The sequence below is a fragment of the Hemicordylus capensis genome, chromosome 3, assembly GCF_027244095.1.
Source record: "Hemicordylus capensis ecotype Gifberg chromosome 3, rHemCap1.1.pri, whole genome shotgun sequence".
NCBI classification, from domain to species: Eukaryota; Metazoa; Chordata; class Lepidosauria; order Squamata; family Cordylidae; genus Hemicordylus; species Hemicordylus capensis.
The window spans coordinates 64405745-64419369 of record NC_069659.1 but is presented as its reverse complement, the minus strand read 5'-3'; the positions used below and the strand labels follow the sequence as shown (position 1 = coordinate 64419369).

Here is a 13625-nt window from a genome sequence, read left to right as displayed (position 1 = left end):
ACATGGACCGAGACAGCTGAAAGAGCAGACATACAGCTCACCTGATCATCTGCTTCACAGTGATAAAGCTGTATTTATTTTCAAATTATCAAATTTTTATCAGTATATGCATATATAATACCAATTAACTTATGCAAATTTTATGCAAAGTGGAGACATTTTGGAGACTTTGGGGTGTGTGTGAAAAATGTCCTCTATTTCCACTATATTGGTGATGGATATCTACTGTTTTCACCATCTGGACCTGACAACCCTAGATTGGGGTGTAATGTATTATATGTGTACACTTTCCAGCTTTTGGTTTATTCTGGAAGTACAGTTTGTTACCCCCATGAGTTAGTCAGTTCAGTGAACAAGGCCCAAATTGTTTTGTAGATTTTTATTTTTTAAAGCCCTGTAATAAATTTAGAGGATTTCCCTCAATTGGCAGTCTTTTTACAATGTTTTTTGTTTGTGAATTAGTATCTTTGGGAATTATTTTGCTCAAGGAATAATAATGAGTGCTAACTGCGAGAGAAAAAGTTGAAAACTTTTTCAATTAAATTTCAATGAAATCTTTTCAATTAAATCAATACATTTGTTTTGTCTTATCTGAAACTTGTCTCTCCTTTCACCATTGCTCTACAATTTTGTTTTTACAACTAGCTAGTACTTTGGATATCCACGTGCACAAAGAAAGGAACACAGCTTTTCTTCCAGTTACATCCCTTAAATACAAAATCTTTTGCCAACCAGCCAATGTTAAACAGTTCCCACTGATTTCAGTAGGAAACTGTCAAGCATGTTCTTACTTTTCCAATTGAAATCAATGGGACTTAATAAATAATGCTTCACTTTGTATGGGTTGTGCTTTTTATTTTTGAATATGTTTCTTTGAGAATTTCTATTTGCTAGCTAAGAAATATACTCCCCATGAAATCATGAATGAATGCTGTAGTAAACTGTATTTCCCCCCAATTGCACTCAGTACACAATTAAATATGTGACAGATATTAGGAGGTTCAAAGGATCGTCTGTAAGAGCACATTGTTCATTTTCTTTCATTCAAAATTGCAGCCTACAGATAATAAAATTTGGATGACTGATTTCCCCCCAGGAAAGACTCTGGTTTAAAGCTCTTTTTGTGTATACCTGTACTAAGGAATTAGAAAAAGAAAAAAGGTTCAGGAGGTATTTAAAGGGGGAAGAATTTGCCATGAACCACTTGCTCTGTATTATGAGAAGCTGGCTATGGTTATTAAGCACGGTGAAGGACAAGACATAGAGTCATATGGGCTGGTGTTAACACAGGACATGCTAGTCATATGACATACTCCTATGCTTAGATCTTTATTGGAGGCCTTGTTTCCTACCCACTTATTTAGGGTAGGTATGCAGAACAGGGCTGTTTGGTGACGAGCATACTCCGTGCAATTCTTTGCCCTGGGATATGCAGTCAGCACCATCTGCTGTCAGGGGAAGTTGTTATTATTTCTGTGTGTGTTGGGATTGGGCAATAAGTATCTGCTTGGTTCTTTTATGTTTGTTTGTTCAAACATAACATTTTTAATATTTTATTTGGCTACTTGGTGTTTTATTTGTAATTATGATGTAACAGCATGGGTTGTGCCACTTGAATGAGAGAGTCCGTGTGAGTCTAAAGACTTCCTGAAATAGATTTATAAGAAAACAGAAAAACATTTGACATACTAATACTCAAAATCAGTCTGTAATCCTATGCAGTGTTCAATCCCAGTGCTTGGATAAGATTTTTAAGTAAACTGCCCTGGGCCATTTTTGGAAAGGCAGTATATAAATAAAATAAAATAAAATAAAATAAAAGTAAACCTGCCACAAGTTTACAGCCCGATTTTCAAAATTTGCCTGGCTTTTGACAGAACTGCTGACCGTGTCTTTTAGTAATGTATGCGTTATCTGGGGCAAATAGAGATGGATACACGAGCAGCAAGCCTGGGTTAAGAGAGAGCTTGTTCCCTTAACCTTAGGTAACAGCCAGTCTAAAAAGCCGGGCTAGGTGGGGCTGCCCTGCCAGGATTGGGCCTGATACCAGCAGTCCTCACATGCAGCTTAAACCAGGCTGGGCTTCAGTGTTCTCTCTAATTTTTTTCATCCGTGTGCAGAATGAGTTTTGTTCTGGATGGCAGTATCAAGGCAGTGTGTGTGCGCATGCATTCAGAGTGGGACATTCCTGATTAAACCTAAGCAGTGAGGTGGCCAAATTTGCAGATAATGCCAAACTCTTTCGGATAGTGAAATCCAAAATGGATTGTGAAGAACTCCAGAAGGATCTCTCCAAACTGGGGGAATGGGTGACAAAATGGCAAATGCGGTTCAGTGATGGCAAGTGTAAAGTGAATTGCATACAATTCTGGTCACCACATCTAAAAAAGGGCATTGTTGAACTGGAAAAGGTGCAGAAGAGGGCAACCAAGATGATCAGGGGCCTAGAGTACTTTTCTTATGAGGCAAGGCTACAACACCTGGGGCTATTTAGTTTAGAAAAAAGATGACTACGGGGAGACATGATAGAGGTCTATAAAATCATGCATGGTGTGGATAAAAAGAAATTCTCCCTCTCACATGAAACTGGAACCAGGGGTCATCCCATGAAATTGATTGCCAGGAAATCGAGGGCCAGCAAACATAGGTACTGTTTCACACAATGCATAATCAACTTGTGGAATTCTCTGCCACAAGATGTGACAGCCAACAACCTCGATGGCCTTAGGAGGGGTTTGGATAACTTCATGGAGGAGAGGTCTATCACTGGCTACTAGTCGGAGGGCTATAGGCGACCTCCAGCCTCAAAGGCAGGATGCGTCTGAGTACCAGTTGCAGGGAAGTAACAGCAGGAGGGAGTAACCGCATGCCCTCAACTCTTGCCTGTAGACTTCTAGCAGCATGTGGTGGGCCACTGTGTGAAACAGGATGCTGGACTAGATGGGCCTTGGGCCTGATCCAGCAGGGCTGTTCTTATGTTCTTAAACCTGAGCGGGATCGAAAATTAACTGAGCAGACATAAAAAAATGTGTGAGCATGCGCACATGCTCTGTGAGCACATGTGTGAGCACATGCGCACAGACTGCAATGCTGTCCATGTTGATTATTGGGTGAGTACACCCCTGAGTCCCTCTGAACTTAATGGACCTACTTTTGAGAAACCATGCATAGGACTTGGCTGCACAAATCTTAAGCATGTGACTGTCCCATGGAATGATCCTTGACCCAAATACAACATACAGATAATTAAACAGCTCCTGGAAAATTAAGTGCCAACATAAGTCTCAAAGAGCTTTTATGTGTTCCATTGCTTACAGCAGAAAATCACTTTAACACCTTGGCAAACATAGATCTGTATAGTCACGAGAGATATGCAAAAATTTTGGATCAAGTCACTGTCAGAAGTTCAAGAGAAGGCCTCAGTTTCAGCTGTTTATTTTGATATGTCGTTAGTCAATACAGCAATCATGGCTCTTCATCCTGGAAATAAGCACATCAATAACTTCCCAGAGTCATCTTCTGTACAATAGAGCTACAATGAAATATCTAGTGGCTGTGTTTTTCATTTCATGGGAAGCATCTGAATTCTACCAATCACACTAAAATATGTTCTACTGATAGGAACAACAGTAACATTAAATACAGTACAAGCTTTGAACTCTGTAGTGAAAAAAATTCTGATTAGGAAAGCTTCAATGTGCTAATTAATTTATGTGATAAGTGTACTGTCAAAATTTTCATTTTAAGCACCATTTATCTTAATCATAATATGAAAGCATAATATTAATCATAACATGAAAGCCACTCAGTAACCTTAGGTATCTTTCCTGGGCAAATCTTCTTCCATAGTAGGAAAGAGAATGGACCTTGGCTTAAGGGGAGCGGCATGTGGGAGGACAGGAACTGGGCAGGGCAGCAGGAGCACACAGGCCATCCTGTCCTGTGTGAGTGCATGACATGCTTCTATCTTTTGTGGGTTGGACTGGGAGTTTCATGTAAGTCAGTCAGTGAGGGCTTCCAATTTAGGGGTGTGCACAGACTGATTGGCACTATTCAGTTCAAATTTGGACTGAATTCAGACTGAACCATGGGTCCCCAAACTGGTTCGGACAAACCCATTGGCTGGGGCAGTCAGGTCAACAAACTGAATCAAAGCAATTCGAAGTGGTTTGTGATCGAATCGCTTGCCATTTTGCCATCAAACCAATCTGTGCACACACCCCTATTGCACACCTAATGCAAGCATTTTAATGTCTTGGTTCTCTGTGAGTCTAGTCTATCTCTATGCCCTAGGCTTTCCAAGGGGAGAATTTTTCTGGTTTTTCTGATAAAGTAATGAATTTTTCTGGGTTAGGGTTTTTTGTTTCTTGTTTTGCTAGTCTGGGCAAGGTCTGGAACCTACCTGCAAAAACAGCATGTTTCTATCTTATATGATTTGGTCTGGGAGCTTCATGTTAGTGAGTGAGTGAGCAGCTATCTGCCTGTCTGTCTAAACACATACATACACATACATTTTTAACCTTAAATGGATCACTGCAAATCAAGTAGCTTGGTTAGATCTATTCCATTACTGTGTAATAAGAACACAACACTTTAACTGGTGGCTTTTAAAATACATGGCTATGTTTGGTCTGGTCACAGCTTTCTTAAAACTTGACAATGGTTATTTCAGTAGTATGAGAACAAATAGCTACAGCCAGTCAACTTTCATCTGTTTGGTACTTGATAAATTTCCTTCATTAATAGGATTAATCCATAACCCACAGGACTGCATTAAAAGTAGACAAACAAATCTACTGAAAAACCCTTTATGAAAAACCTTACTGGAAAAAAACATGCCTGATTCAATTTGTCAATGTCCATTTTTAATATAGTTCTTTCCTTATGGGCTTCAAAGTGCAATTTTGCAGTTATGCAGTTTTGTTGGCCTCCTGCTCAGTTGTAAAGGAATATGATAAAGAGGTTGGAACACTTAAGTATGACAGTGTAGTGTACAGCACATATACTCCATTTGGTTTCCATCTGGAGACTACTTTTTTTGGTTTGCAATCTAAAAATATTCATTTTTTTAAACTACTATTACCTTCAAAAGATTAAAATTGGCTGAGGACTTTTAAAATAGTTTCAAGTCAAGTCTCACTATAAGTGGTCTTTTCCATATAGATAATAGAGTTTTTGAGGCCAGAATTTTGAGGCCAAAAAGAATGTTTTAAACGATTATTATATCCCATTGTAAGAGAAATGAGAAAAGAAAATGTGGATTACTATATTGGGCTTCTAAAAAGCATCCTTACCAGTTATTTCAATGCTGTTAACAGAAAAGAAATATTCACATATTCAAATACCAGGATTATTCGGTTTAGAAAAATTCTGCAGGCATGAAACACAGCCAATTGGTATTGCAAAAGGAGCAGACACAAATATGAATGTATTATGTTATACTACATAATTACAGCCATGGTGACAGGAATGCAACACAACGAGAACTCCTGTGCATCCCAGTTAATTGTAATAAGCTTTCAGACATATGATAGTACAATACAAGAATACTGAACAATTCTATAGGAAGAGAGTTTACCACCTTTCTCTCTTAGGAATGTCAATAGCATAGGATAAAATATTATGTTGAAAGAACATATCAGACAATAATTTACTTGACCAAATTCCAATTCTGTTTGCATACCATTGCTTAGATTTTTATGTTGGATTAAATGTTTGATATCCCGTCTCACTAATGGAAAGGAGGCACTGCGCGCAAATTATTTATGTAATTTTTGGTAATCCAGAGTCCTGCTGTGCAGGTGTGGGGTGGGGTGGGGGCGAGTTCCGTCAATATCTCCTTCCCCAAGAAGCACTCTTTCACACATGAAAATATGTTCCTGAGGGTTGTGCAACCCTTGTAGGCATATTTGCATGTGTTAAAGAGTGTCTCAAAGGGTCTCAGAATTACCAAGTGCTGCATATAGTAGTTTTCCTCTTTACCTGAAGTATTACTTACTGCGCAAGTGCTTTGCACACCACACCTCCACAGTGAGGATGGGAATGTTGGCCAGTATTCAGATTTGTTGGGGTGTGTATGTAAAGATTAAAAGCCTTCTGTTGCTACTTCACCCTGCCAACCTGCTTCCTCCCCATATGGAATTTCAGTCACTTGTTTTCAGGGGTAAACATATAGCTGAAACTCCGTGGGGGTTGGGTGGAAAGCAGTTTGGTGTGTGAGGGGAAAAGATGAAGATGATACTGCAGGGGGGGGGGAAAGGCAGGCAGTAAGATTTATGCATTTCTTTCCTTTGTTGAACAAATGCCTTCCCTGGTGTTACTTTAGAGTATTAACCCAAAAGCCATTTTCTGCTCAAAATTGTGCCCCCCTGCTTCATACTGTTGGTGGCGATTATTATTCTATGTGACAATTCCTACAATATAGCTATCATTGCTCTTTTGCAACAGTTTTTACCTGCTTTAGTTTTATTTAATTAATTAATTAATTAATTAATTAATTAATTAATTTAAATTGATATACCACTTAATATATACATCTCTAGGTGGTGGGCACAATCCAGTTGCAATATAAAAACAAAAACAAATAATTAAAAACACTTTCATAGAACAAAAACAAAAACCCTCCCCAGACTAAAACAAGTAAAACAATTCCACAGAATAAAACAATTAAAAAGTTTAAAATTAACTTGAATTAAAAGCCTGGGAAAACAGGTGTCTTAAGGATCTTTTTAAAAACAATCAGAGATAGAGAAGCTATTATTTTGACACGGAGTGCATTGATAGGAACATAAGGAACATTGAAGCTGCCTTATAGCTCAGTATTGTGTGTACAGGCTGGCAGCGGCTTGTGCAAGGTTACAGGCAGGAGTCTCTTAGCCCTATCTGGAGATGCTGGGAGGGAACTTGGAACCTCATGCATGCAAGCATGCAGATGCTCTTCCCAGAGAAGCCCCATCCCCTAAGAGGTATACTTTACAGTGCTCACATATATAGCAGCCACAGGGAAGGCCTGACCCTGAGTCACCACCAGATGAGCCGGTGGCAACCGTAATCATAACACTTGTATAATTAAGTAGTCCATACCACAACATATGTAAATATGATCATAATATGTACTGCATATATTTACTTTCCAAATCACGTAAAAGTCTTTTAAAATAGATCTACCACATCTATGCACATCTACCTAGCACTGAAATCAGTCCCAAACCTTATCTCTGTTAGAGAGCTCAGGAGGGGAGATTTCTTTATCTGCCTCAGCTATAGTGGAAGTGCACAGGTAAGAGAGGACTGCTAATTAATATTGTCTGGAGACATGGAGTTAAAAATTCCAAATAAAGTAATTTATTTGGGAAATCCATCAGGGAGATAGATAAGACCTATCATGCCTCCTGCTAGCTACTTACAGAAAGTGGGGAAAGGGGAGAAGATGGAAGTTTAGGGCCGTTCCCAGCCAGAGATTTTACTTTGCTTCACCACAGGAAGGGCAGGTGTGTGTTCATGCACCAAGTGGATTTACGTTGAAGTCTGTGGGAGATATTGGGCAGCACTCCATACACAATCTGGATTTTCCCCTGCACATTGGAGCTTAGTCTGCATTATTCCCATGGTAAAATGTTATCAAAATACTTTGATATATCCAATATACACCAATGTTTCTTCTGGGATGTATGAGGGCCATGCTGATAGAGCACCTCTTCTTAAAGTTCACTCCCCCCCCCTTTTAAAAACATTTGCTTGGTGATCTTGAAGAATATCGTTCTATGCACCCCATGGTGCATTTTGTTTTCCTCTTTTAATAAAATTTATCTCTTTTTCCCTTTTGAAAAGCCTCTGACTCCCAGTGGTACTTTATGGTGAACATAAGTAGGCTTTTCTTAAAGCCCTCCATTTTGTTATTTTGTTCTTTTTTTAAATATTTGCTTGGTGATCTTGTGGAACATTGTATACACCTGTACCCGCATGGACTGGGTGCATACAATGTCCCACCAGATCACCAAGGAAATGTTAAAACAAAATAGCAAAAAGTGAGGCTTTAAGAAAAGCCTACTTATATTCTTATGGTCACCATAAAGTACCACTGGGAGTGGTACACCCTACACTGACTTGAACGGTGCACGGTATGAACAGTGCATGGGAAAATTTTGGAAGGAACCGACAGGAACCCTATTAAAGCAGCCCTATGTGAACGGTCCCCAGGTTTCTTTGAATTGTCTTTATTTTGCTTATATGCAGCTAATATATTACCTCATAACTTGCTTTCTTTTACCCCACTCAATTCTGTGGTTAAGGCCGCTGTCTGGGAATGGCCTAGATGAGAGAATGAAACCTAAGGTTATCAGTCTAACAAAGGGGAAGTAGATTGGAGAAAGCATGGTCAGAGAAGGAATGCCCTTAGTGGCTGTCTGTACCACTAATGCCCTTAGTGGTCAATTGGGTTGCTGGTGCTAAGAGTCAATGGCATGTAGGAGCAGTATCTCCAGCAATATCAATGTTAATGGCTGTGGATTGCACCTGCAAATGTATCTAATTATTTCCACTTTCTGGAATCTTTTTTCTTTGCTTCTGTAAAGGTTTTTGTGTGGCCCTTAATAGTAACCAGGTTTACAAAAGAAAGAATTAATCCAAGTGCACAAAACAGAAAAGTCCAATACCTTTATTCTTTGCAGCTCTCTGTGTAAACTGAGGAAATGATATTTCATAATTCAACAAACCTTTTTATGGCTTCACAAGGACCTATATAAATCATATAATTATAAATGGTACTGCACAGTACAGATAGGTTTTAAATTATTATTTCATAATAGTTTCCTCTTTACCCGAATGAGAAACAATGTTATCATTTCAAGAAAGACTATTAACTTCAAAGGAAGAAAAAAGCCAAATTAATTAAGGGAATGCTTTGATATTAAATAAAAAGGTTGTACCTTGGTATTTTACTTTTCCTACTGCTCTTTAACCTCACCTCTCTAATTGTTATTGTTATTAAGAAAAGATACCCCAAAGGTCCAAAACCCCAAAAGCTACTCTCAAGATAGCTTCTTAATGTACTGCTGTAATGGAATTCGGGAACAGGTGGCTAATAAATTAACCAAAGGAATGCAATCTATTATTGACTGGCACAATTCCAACCACATAGCTCTCATATGACAGCTTGTTTCATGTAAATTTTATTGTATTGAAGGTTTCATTTGTCACCAAGGGATTGGCTTGTTAATGGGAAGAAAATGCAAATGATATTTTATCCTTTAAGCAGATCCCACTAAACAAAAGGCAGGTGTACAATATTTGACTTACCACGTTCCCTATGTGTAAACCTGCTGTATTTTCCCCATGTGTAAAATCACGTGTAATTTATGATGTAAATTAATGAAGTTAGATATGGGAAAAACATTTAGTTGATGCATCTACTGACAACATACACATTTAAGCCAATACTATGTGGTATTTTAGGTGCTAAACACAATAAACCGGGTCTCACGATCAATGAGACCCAGTTTTGGAGAGTGAGCAGGGAAAGCGGGCGAAGCCTGCTCTCCCTGCACATGAGCAGGGCGGGAGCTCTGGGCGGCCGGATCGGCCACCCACATGATTGCTGGCTCCGTGACTGAGCTGGTGGTTGCTGGGGCCCCTGGAAGCTCCAGCATGCCCTGCACGAGTGTGCAGGGCATGCTGGCGAGACCCCTGGAGCTGGGAGGTGGCTTTTTTCCTCCCCTCTGGGTGTCTCCTCTTGAGTAGGGATGTGCACGAACCGGTCCGGAGGCCATGTTGGAGGCCTCCGAACCGGTTCGAAGCCGCACCGGTCTGGCAGTCCGGCACCGAGGGGAGGTCTACCTTTAAGGGCAGGGGGGTAGAACTTACCCCTCCCGCCGCTCTTCCCCCTCTGGCGCTGTAGTTTTAAGCGAAGTTTTTGGGGCGGCACCATTCCTCGCTGCCGCCCCTGCCCCCATCGTCACCTGGAACTCTCTGTAATAGTAACATGCATGCGTGTGTGGCGGCACGTGCGCGCCTGCCATGCACACACGCGCCGCCACACACGCATGCGTGTTACTATTACGGAGAGTTCCAGGCGATGACGGGGGCAGGGGCGGCAGCGAGGAATGCTGCCGCCCCAAAAACTTCGCTTAAAACTACAGCGCCGGAGGGGGAAGAGCGGCGGGGGGGGGAGTTCTAACCTCCCACCCTTAAAGGTAGACCCCCCTCAGTGCCGGACCGGTCCAGACCATGCACATCCCTGCTCTTGAGTAGCCGCAGCGCGGAGCTGCACCGCGGCTACTCACGATTAAAAAAAACCTGGGTCTGCGGAGCACTCGCTCCGCAAACCCGGTTTTAGGGGAGGGGTACTTAGGCGGGTTAACCGCCTGGGAGCCACCAGGATTGCCTGCAAGTCCAGTGGCTCACACGATCAGGCAAAATCGGGCTAGGCTCCCCTTGCCCGATTTTGCCTGATCGTCAGAATAGCCTCAGTGCCTACTCAAAATGAACCTTTATTTTTTAACATGGTCAAAACCTGTGAGGTTTGAGAAAATACAGCCTTTTAAAATTCATGACATAATGGATCACCATTTTAATCAAAAATAATAATCATCATCAAGATGCATATCCTATGAACTTTTCTATTGTAGTCAGCATAGGAAAGAAAAAGCAGTTCAGTGGCTACTAGTCTGGTAGCTATAGGCCATCTACAGCCTCAAGGGCAAGATGTCTCTAAATACCAGGTTCACAAAACCTGATCTTGTGGTAGTAACCTGGTCTTGTGGTAGCGAGCATGTCTTGTCCCCATAGCTAAGCAGGGTCCACCCTGGTTGCATATGAATGGGAGACTTGATGTGTGAACACTGTAAGATATTCCCCTTAGGGGATGGAGCCGCTCTGGGAAGAGCAGAAGTTCCAAGTTCCCTCCCTGGCATCTCCAGGATAGGGCTGAGAGAGATTCCTGCCTGCAACCTTGGAGAAGCCGCTGCCAGTCTGTGAAGGCAATACTGAGCTAGATAGACCAATGGCCTGACTCAGTATATGGCAGTTTCCTATGTCCCTATGTACCAGTTGCAGGGAAGCAACAGCAAGAGAGAGGGCATGCCTTCACCTCTTGCCCATGGGCTTCTCAGTGGAATCTGGTGGGCCACTGTGTGAAATACGATGGTGGACTGGATGGGCCTTGGGCCTGCTGCAGCAGGGCTGTTGTTATGTTCTTATGGCACTGTATACTGTGGATTACTACAACCTGCAGTAAAAGGAAATTATACTCTGGTGTAGTTGCACTTATAAATTCATCAGTCTGGCTGGGGAGGGCTAAATCACATTAATTTTGGCTATTATTTTAATCAACACACAGGGTATTTTAAAAGATTAATCAGTTTGAATAATCAATCATAGCATCATAGCCCTACTAATCAGTGATTTTAATTTTTCCTAATGTGGTGCACTCTCTCAGTACTGATGCACTGAACAGAACAATTTGCAAAGAGGCACTGTGAACTAATCAGTAGATTCAATATTTCAGTGTGGTTTGGACTGGGATTCATTTTGAACAACACATGCAGAATGTTACTTAACTTCATCATGCCCTACATCTCCTGCATTTTCCCAAGATGGGAACCAATCTTCCTTTAGTCCTTTAGTCTACATCTCATTGAAATACATTTCTGGGCCAGAACAGATTCAACAATAGCAGGATATCTTTCCTAGAGTTCATATTTTCTATTTCACTTTTGAATATGTTCCCATGATATTCAATGGCATATACTCCTTCTGTGATCTAATGATTTTAATAAGCGGTCCTCTCCCTTTTTTAAATTAATGGCCCATTTTTGCCTCAGAATAATCATAAGTAACCAATAGAAATGAAATTCTGTATGCTACCACTTTACATTCATAAGAACATGACAGGAGGAAACTGAATTCAGAATTAGGCACTTTTATTTTATTTTATTTTATTTTATTTTATTTTATTTTATTTTATTCATTCATTCATTCAACTTATATATCACCCTTCCAGAAATGGCTCAGGGTGACTTACATCAAAATTAAAACAATTAAAATCAATTAATATCTAACCCCTGCTAACTTGGCAAAGAGGCACCTTTTAATGTGGTGATTCTCTTTATTTAGCAGGGGGAGAGTAACTGGTCCTATCCACCCCCAGGACAGGACCTCCAGTGACTGTTGCTGGTGTCTATCAGATGTTTCTTTTTAGATTGTGAGCCCTTTGGGGACAGGGACCCATCTTATTTATTTATTATTTCTCTGTGTAAACCGCCCTGAGCCATTTTTGGAAGGGCAGTATAGAAATTGAATTAACAACAACAACAACAACAACATAGGGGCCACAGAAATCACCATCAGCCAGTTACAAAAAGTAGCTTTACTGGGAACAGCCTATATTCTGCGACGATATCTATAATAGCAGCAACAACATTGATAATAAAATTCAGCCATCCCAGGTCCTTGGGAAGGACTTGATGTCTGGATAAAACAAACCAGTCAATAACACCTGTCTGACTGTGTAAATAAATAAATAATAATAAACCCTATAAGAACAACATAAAACCAATTAACACGTAAAACAGTTAAAAACCCTGGAGGACCAGACCAAACATTTACAACAATTAAAAAATCCTGGAAGGCCAGGTCAAACAGGGCTTTCCTGAAAACCAATAATGAATTCAAATTATGGATTTCTGCTGGGAGTGCATTTCACAGCCCAGGAGCAGCTACAGAGAAGGCCTGTCTCTGAGTCACTACCAGACATGCTAGTGGTAACTGAAGATGGACCTCCTCAGATGGCCTTAACATGCGGTGGGGATTATGCAGAAGGCGCTCTCTAAGATAACTCGGACCTAAGCCTGACTTTATAATGACTTTATAAACAGAATTATATAATAAAGTTTATAAAGTTATAATTTTATATAACTTTATAAACAAGACTTTATAAACAAAATTACTATAGTGGAACAATAGTTCCTGTATAGTTAATATGAGGTTTAAAATTGCATTCTATCATTATAAGTCCTGAATATTCTGTCATAAAATACAACCCAGTCATCCAAATTATCTGACATTTGACATGGAGCATCTAGGTGACAAGTGCCACATCACTTCAGATTTCATGCAGTTTGAAAACTGACCTCCAAGGAGCTGGTTTTCCATGTACGTGACCTATTTTGGGCCAAGGATACAATTTTTAAAAATCTTGTCACTTTAAATATGTTAAAACATTTGGGTCAATAGAGGAGTTGTTTCCCAAAACAGAGTATCTGCCGAGTCTTTCTTGCATTACTAACCCTTGAAGTCTCCATTATAACAGGGTAATCAAGCCCTGGCACACATCACATCACATCACATCTCAAATGGCCATAGACTCTTTCCAGCAGCTTCCTTTTCTGTATGTAAATACAGAGACCTGCTATATCCCTTATACTGAGTAAATTGTGTGGACCACTTGAGCCACCATAGCAAGTTGAGCTGTGTGGCTAACTTCAGATCAGAGATTGCTGGCATGCGGAGGCTTTTCTGAGTCCTCAGCTGTTGTCTAACAGTACAGAACTGTGCATATTTACTCCAGATTAAGTTTGAATCAGGGGAGGGGAAAATAGAAAAATCCCTGTAAAGCATATAGGAATATG

The 13625-nt window shown here is 40.4% G+C and overlaps 1 protein-coding gene across 11 annotated transcripts in view; it reads right to left on the bottom strand.

Annotated features, from left to right (window-relative positions):
- The window catches only part of EPHA6 (EPH receptor A6), a 750202-nt gene that overhangs the window by 308628 nt on the left and 427949 nt on the right, over positions 1-13625 (bottom strand). For 2 of the 11 annotated variants that reach the window (XM_053308767.1, XM_053308768.1), the window contains one exon: positions 3279-3480. The exons of the other annotated variants lie outside the window; for them this stretch is intronic. Coding sequence is in view for 1 of the 2 variants with exons in the window: in XM_053308768.1 (XP_053164743.1) it covers positions 3476-3480 (5 nt within the window). In the remaining variant the exon portion in view is untranslated. Of the gene's footprint in view, positions 1-3278; positions 3481-13625 lie in introns of those variants that run through there. 11 annotated transcript variants of the gene reach the window in all.